The sequence below is a fragment of the Poecilia reticulata genome, linkage group LG19, assembly GCF_000633615.1.
Source record: "Poecilia reticulata strain Guanapo linkage group LG19, Guppy_female_1.0+MT, whole genome shotgun sequence".
Taxonomy (NCBI): domain Eukaryota; kingdom Metazoa; phylum Chordata; class Actinopteri; order Cyprinodontiformes; family Poeciliidae; genus Poecilia; species Poecilia reticulata.
Genome location: NC_024349.1, coordinates 26,596,200 through 26,603,143, shown reverse-complemented (window position 1 = coordinate 26,603,143; position 6,944 = coordinate 26,596,200). Strand labels below are relative to the sequence as shown.

The window sequence follows — 6,944 nt, the reverse complement described above, 5'->3', positions numbered from 1 at the left end:
AAGATGATAAACATTTGAAAAGTTATGAAAGACATTGAAATATTAAACAGTGTACTGGTTACAAGTCTGAGAACAAATACAAACCGTACAGTTCCACATGTACACTCACTGTTAAATATTAATAAAAGATTAAGATAAATATTAATTTATCTTAATGTTTATGTATACAATTACATTTACCTATCAAGCTACTGTCTAGTGTAAAATTTATGATTCTGCACTCATGTTAAAATGAGAGAATCAATATTTAAAATAAAGGCTGCTTATCTGAAAACCTAAAGATAAAACTCAGGGAGGATCAGGGTTTATTTAACACACCAGAGACAGATAAATAGAACAAAAGGTGATTTATACTGTAGTTGGAAAAATTATTAATAATTTATAAAGAATAGGCCTCCATCAAATAACTGGTTCAATCTTCCATTAACTACAAATATTTCCAAATAAGTTGATTAAATTCATTCAAAAATATCTAAAGATCCCACACCAATAATAATAGACCAGTTCAGTTTAACCAGTTACCAACCCAAGAATCAACATACTAATTCAGTCATTAGCAGGTTTAGTTTAGTGTTTCACCTGCCTTGCATGTTTTAAGGGTTTCCTTTCTGCCACATATAGATTGAATCTGTGGATGATTAACAACCTTCTGCACTTGATGGCTGCAGACGGTCATGCAAATATATAACTCAGTTGTTCTGGAACAGAGACACATCTAAGCACATCCCTAAGCACATCATAATAAAAAATTAAAAACAAGTGATTAGTATCACAACAATTTAAAGCCCACCTGGAGCAGCCAGCTTTACACTTCCTTGTCCACCACATGCTCTCCCAGAACAAACAATAGGCCCCGCCCTATTTTAAAAACTCAAATCCCACAAAATCTCGCAGGATTTCATACTTGGGCCTAGAGTGGTGGGTAGGATGAAAATAATACAAAATGAGACATGACCTCAATTATTAAAAATATTTGTTTTGCCCCAAAATAACCAGGATTAGTATAGGCACAAAATAATGCCCTTATTTTTCAATAAACAGATTTAAGATCAAAGTAATATTGAAAAACTTACCATAAAACTGCTGAGAGGAGAATTCAATTCAGAAGCCGGTTGCAAACAAGCCAGCAGCAAAGCGGCTGTTTGGTTGGGACAAACCACTTCTTGTACACACTACACTCCTTGTAGAGACTTGTAGATATTTTTGTGTCAACACATTGTGCCAGGCGCAGAGCCATGGGTGCCCGGGTCTGGAGGTGCCAGGGAGGGAGGAAGGGTTTCAAGTCGCTTTAAAGTCTGATTATACACGGAGAAAGTGTGCCCTCGCCTGTTCAGAAAAGTGTATGTAATGTCAAAGTTACTGTCCCTCAATGGAATATATAGTAGTCAGTCCCAGTGACTGCTTGTCTCACGGTTTAGCCAATGTGCTTCCTGGGTAATAATGAAACGAGAAACGCGGGCTAAACCGCACCGCAATCCCCCCCCGCTCAACAGATTCCAGCAGCGCAGGTGATACACGTGAGGGGCCCAGTCAGTAATAATATTTACAGACAAGAAAATGTACAGAAAGGAATCACAACCCACTGTTCTCAACATGTAGTGCTTAATTTGAAACATGATTAACCCCCACCTAGTAATAAAATGTTTTGACCCTGAGCTCAAGGAGGGAGGAGGGAAGAATGGATGAGAGGGGGTAAAGAGAGGAAGGCTAGGTGGGGGGAGGGAGGGAGTACGGGGAGATGAGGTGATGAGGGGTGCAACAAACTGCCCAGATTGCACACAATGGGAAATAAACATTGAATTATAGTCAGAATGGTTGATATTTGGTTGAGATCGACAACTGACGGTGGATCAACCATCAAACAACCATCCATCTCTAGCCAAGTAACCAATTTTGAAACTGTGTCATTGAATCAATGTTGTTTTGTGGTTGAAATGTAATGAATGAAATGCTGATGTCTGATCAACATCTGATCAATGTTGAATCAATGTCAGCTGTTTTGCCACACACCTTCCCATCCTCTCCTCATCGGAGCTCTGGGTCAGAGCATTTTATTAGTGAGTGGGAGTTATCAGGTTTTAAATTAACCACTGTAAAGGATATTGGGTGATGACTCATTTCTGTACATTTTCTTACTTGTTCATAAAAATTCCGACTGACTGTGTGTGATATATTGACACACAAACATCTACAACATACTACAAGGAGTGGAGCGGTCCACCCCTGCTATTTACATGAGTGGGATGTTAAAATCACGCAGCCGCTTTACTGTTGGCTTGTTTGCAAAAGATGTTAATTCAATGTTGAATTGCCATCATGTGCAATCTGGGTACAGAACGGAATCACAACTCAATGTTGTCAACACATAGTGCTTAAGTTAAAACATGATTAACCCTCACCTAAAATTAAAGTTGTTTCACCCAGAGCCCAAGGAGGAGGGGAAGAGAGTGGAAAGGGGGGGATGTTGAGGGGTAGATGGGGCCAGGTGAGGAGTGAGCAGTGGGGGGAAAGAGGTGTGTGCGTCTTTGGCAGGTGGAGGGGTGTGCAAAATAGCTTACATTGATTGAACATTTAGATTACTAGTTCTTCCCCAAATCTTGTCCTCAAGGCAAACTGGCCTGCATGTTTTTAGTTCAGCAAAACCCCTTTAATCAGACATCAATTAAAATCATGTGTGCTGAATTAGGGAAATGCCTAAAACTTGCAGGGCAGTAACTGGAGGACCAGTGCTGAAACACACTGGATTCGATGTTGGCATTTCAATGGATATCGACAATAAATCAACATTGATTCAATGACAAATTTTCAACGTTAGTTAATTGGCTAGAATTGAATGGTTGTTTGATGCTTGATCCAGCTTCTGCCGTCGACCTTAACCATAAATTCAACCTTTGTGATCATAATTCAACATTGAATTAATATCTTTTGCCAACAAGCCAACAGAGAAGAGGCTGTGTGTTTGGGACATCTCACTCATGTAAATAGCAGGGGTGGACCGCTCCACTCCTTGTAGTATGTTGTAGATGTTTGTGTGTCAATATATCACACACAACCAGTCAGTAGGAATTTTTATGAACAAGTAAGAAAATGTACAGAAAGGAATCATCACCCAGTATCCTCTACAGTGCTTAATTTAAAATGTGATAACCCTCAGTCAGTAATAAAAAGTGAGAACCCAGAGCTCTGATGAGGAAGAGAGGAGGGGAATGGGTGTGGCAGAACAGCTGACATTGATTCAACATTAATCAGACGTTGATCAGACTTCGGCATTTTAGTTATTAGATTTCAACCATAAAACAACATTGATTCAATGACACAGTTTCAACGGTTAGAATTGGATGGTTGTTTGATGGTTGATCCACTGTCAGTTTTCGACTTCAACCAAAAATCAACCATTCTGACTACAATTCAATGTCGATTTAACATCGTGTGCTATCTGGGCAGTTTGTATTTTTATATTATTAAGTCTATGTATTGACTATCATTCATTTTAGTTTCTACTTTTATGTATAACCCAGATATTTTCCCTAACCTTAACCATTCAGTCTGTTCTTAACCCTAACCCTTAATCAAAACCTAATTTGCGCCTTACCTCTAAACCTAACCCCTGACCCTAAACAAGGGGGTCCACTGTATTAGAACTGGACTTTGGTCCCCATGAGGTACATTTGACTTCAAAAGTTAGTAAATATACCAGAAAAGGTCCTAAATATGATAGCTAGACAAGTACACACACACACACACACCACTTCCTGACCTGCTCCTGCTCTCTGATTGGCCAGATCTGGCATCACTCTTTCTACAACGAGCTGCGAGTTGCCCCAGAAGAACATCCCACCCTGCTGACCGAGGCGCCGCTCAACCCCAAAGCCAACCGAGAGAAAATGACTCAGGTAGTTTGTGTACAAAATACAAAAAAAGTACATAAATACAACCCAAACTGGAGACACTCTGGTACCTATGAAACTCAGATTCTATAGGAGGTTCTAGTTAATCTGTCATGCCTGTTCACAGTAGTGGTCCAGAAGACTGAAGTGTTCTGCAGCTGATTTACTGATTGGCTTGTAATCTGAATTTACAACTTGTGAAGTGTTTAATCACATATTCCTGCCGTTGTCACTTCACAGATGCACATCTGTAATAGCAGTCCTCAGTTCTCTTAATAGTTTCATCTCCTGCAGCAGCATTTGTTCCTCTCACATGCTGGCCACACTTGCCAGGATTCCCTGCTGCAACTGAATTACATTTCAGTAAAAATTTCCTGAGTGTTTCTAACCAGTGGCGTGCAGAAAGGTTCATCACTGGTGCACAACTCCTCTAGTCAGATGTACAACTGGAATGTGTTGCAGCATGGAGCTCAGGAATTGATATGGTTAGATAAAAAAAGAAGTCTGATGCTATGTAACATACAGTATCTCTTGCTCTCAGTTAAAGTTGAAGAATAAATTAAGTAAATCTGATTGCTCTATGTCCCTCTAATGTAAATTTAATATCTGTGTTCAGATCATGTTTGAGACTTTTAATGTTCCTGCCATGTACGTGGCCATCCAGGCAGTCCTGTCGCTGTACGCCTCTGGACGCACCACAGGTTGGATCGCACTCTTCCTTCTCCTTCTTCCTTAAGACCAGTATGAAATATGTTTGATACAGAGCAAAGGCTGAAACCAGCTGAGTTATGCCTCTTTTCTGTCATTCAGGTATTGTCTTGGACTCTGGTGATGGTGTCACCCACAACGTCCCAATCTATGAGGGCTACGCCCTACCACATGCAATCATGAGGTTGGATCTGGCGGGCCGCGACCTTACAGACTACCTCATGAAGATTCTAACAGAGAGAGGCTACAGTTTTGTCACCACAGGTATGCCCCTTCAATGATACACCTGTACTTGCACCTTGATCAATCTCAACTTTCACGATACCCCATTACACAGATGTGCCTAGTTCACCATGTCCATTTGTCCCGCAGCTGAGAGAGAGATTGTGCGTGACATTAAGGAGAAGCTGTGCTATGTGGCCTTGGATTTTGAGAATGAGATGGCAACGGCAGCCACTTCGTCTTCTCTTGAAAAAAGCTACGAGCTTCCTGATGGTCAAGTGATTACCATTGGCAATGAGAGGTTCCGCTGCCCAGAGACACTCTTCCAGCCATCGTTCATTGGTCAGTCACATGTTCATGTTTTCATATTAGTTGTTAGTTGTCTGGTTAACTGATGATAAAAAAATCATAGTTTGAACAAAACAGCTGTTTTTTTTATTATTCATTAGCACACAGCCACATATTGGTGTTTCAATCTTCCTGCAGGCATGGAGTCGGCTGGAATTCATGAGACAACCTACAACAGCATCATGAAGTGCGACATTGACATCCGTAAAGACTTGTATGCCAACAATGTGCTGTCAGGAGGAACCACCATGTACCCGGGAATAGCTGATCGGATGCAGAAGGAGATCACAGCGCTGGCTCCCAGCACTATGAAGATTAAGGTCAGCTCTCAGCTCATAATCAATCCCAGATTCCAGAATGAGTCTAGGCTTTTAATGTGACAGAATGAGAATGGATATACAACTTCCTTCCAACAAAAGTCAGTTATCTGTATGTGTAGTTGCTAAAAAGAACATTTGTTCATGGGTTTATGGACTTCTTGGTAAACAGAATAGTCTAAATAATTATACCCAATGGAACTTCACATGTATTTCAAAAAAAATATTTGTCCTATTGATAGAACAAATGTTGAGATATTATTTACATTTGAAGATATTTAACATTTAACTCTGTCCCTCAGATCATTGCCCCCCCAGAGAGGAAGTACTCTGTGTGGATTGGTGGCTCTATCCTGGCCTCCCTCTCTACTTTTCAGCAGATGTGGATCAGTAAACAGGAGTACGATGAGGCTGGACCCTCCATTGTCCACCGAAAGTGCTTTTAAAGAATTTACTCCCTTCCTTAGATTGATGTGCTCTGCAGCCTCCCCTCAGTTTCCAGCTTCAGCACTGCCTTTAGTTTAACCTGCACTGAGCACCAGCAACTACACCCTAGATCAGCCCAATTCAAACTGTGAATCTGCTACTTTGTCCTGCCACTGTAACAACACCTTTTACTCCAGTTGTGCCCTATCCTTCTCCATGTTGGTTCTAATTTTGCTTCGAAAATAACCTTGAATGTTGGTGGGAAGCAGAGCACATTTGCACAGCCTTATGATGATGTCACAGAGTGTACAACAGATGATCAGGAGGCGTGGTCTTGCCAAAGGTGTGTAAGCACCACAGACATGACCTTCCAGGAAGAAATAAAGAGCTCCAATAAAACACAAATAATTCTTGTCCTTCATGTAACTATTGATTATCTTTGTTGTCATAACAATCAGTTTTAAAGGCAAAATCTCTTCATCATAAAGCAGATGTTACATCATAAACTGCACAATAATGATGGAAGCAGTTTAGATGTGTTGGTTGCTTGGGATTGATAAATGCTGTTGCTGGTATTGTGTTGGCTATTAGGTGATATTTTTGCAAGTTAGCAAATCTTAAAACAACCTGATAAATTAATATACATAATGTTACCTCTGAAACAAAAGACAACAGCAGGATGTAAACAGCTAAGGTTTGAAAACAGCTTTGTTTTTCTATTTCATGTTTTAAATGTCAAATACTGAAGCAGTGTATTGATGTTTTCATTACTTTGGTTGACTAGTTTAGTCTAAATTAGTATTATTTGTAGTGAATCAATGAAGATGTCTCACTTCAGCGAACACAATGCTGGAGTTGCAGCAGTAGGCAGAGAAGTAGAAATGCCAACTAATAAAACCTGATGGATTTTTAACTGTAGCACTAGTCTATGTGGAGGAGCACGAGAGGAGCCAGTTGAGGCTCGGGCATCTGGTCAGGATGCCTCCTGGACGCCTCCCTGGTGAGGTGTTCCGGGCTCGTCCCACCGGGAGGAGGC

The 6,944-nt window shown here is 40.6% G+C and overlaps 1 protein-coding gene across 1 annotated transcript; it reads left to right on the top strand.

The window, feature by feature from the left end:
- The first annotated feature begins 3,752 nt into the window (after positions 1-3,752).
- Positions 3,753-6,329, top strand: LOC103482127 (actin alpha 2, smooth muscle). The gene is made up of 6 exons (XM_008438081.2): positions 3,753-3,893; positions 4,504-4,588; positions 4,698-4,859; positions 4,968-5,159; positions 5,304-5,485; positions 5,785-6,329. The coding sequence occupies exons 1-6, from the start codon at positions 3,885-3,887 to the stop codon at positions 5,926-5,928; spliced, it is 774 nt and encodes a 257-aa protein (XP_008436303.1). The 5' UTR covers positions 3,753-3,884; the 3' UTR covers positions 5,929-6,329.
- The last annotated feature ends 615 nt before the right edge of the window (positions 6,330-6,944 follow it).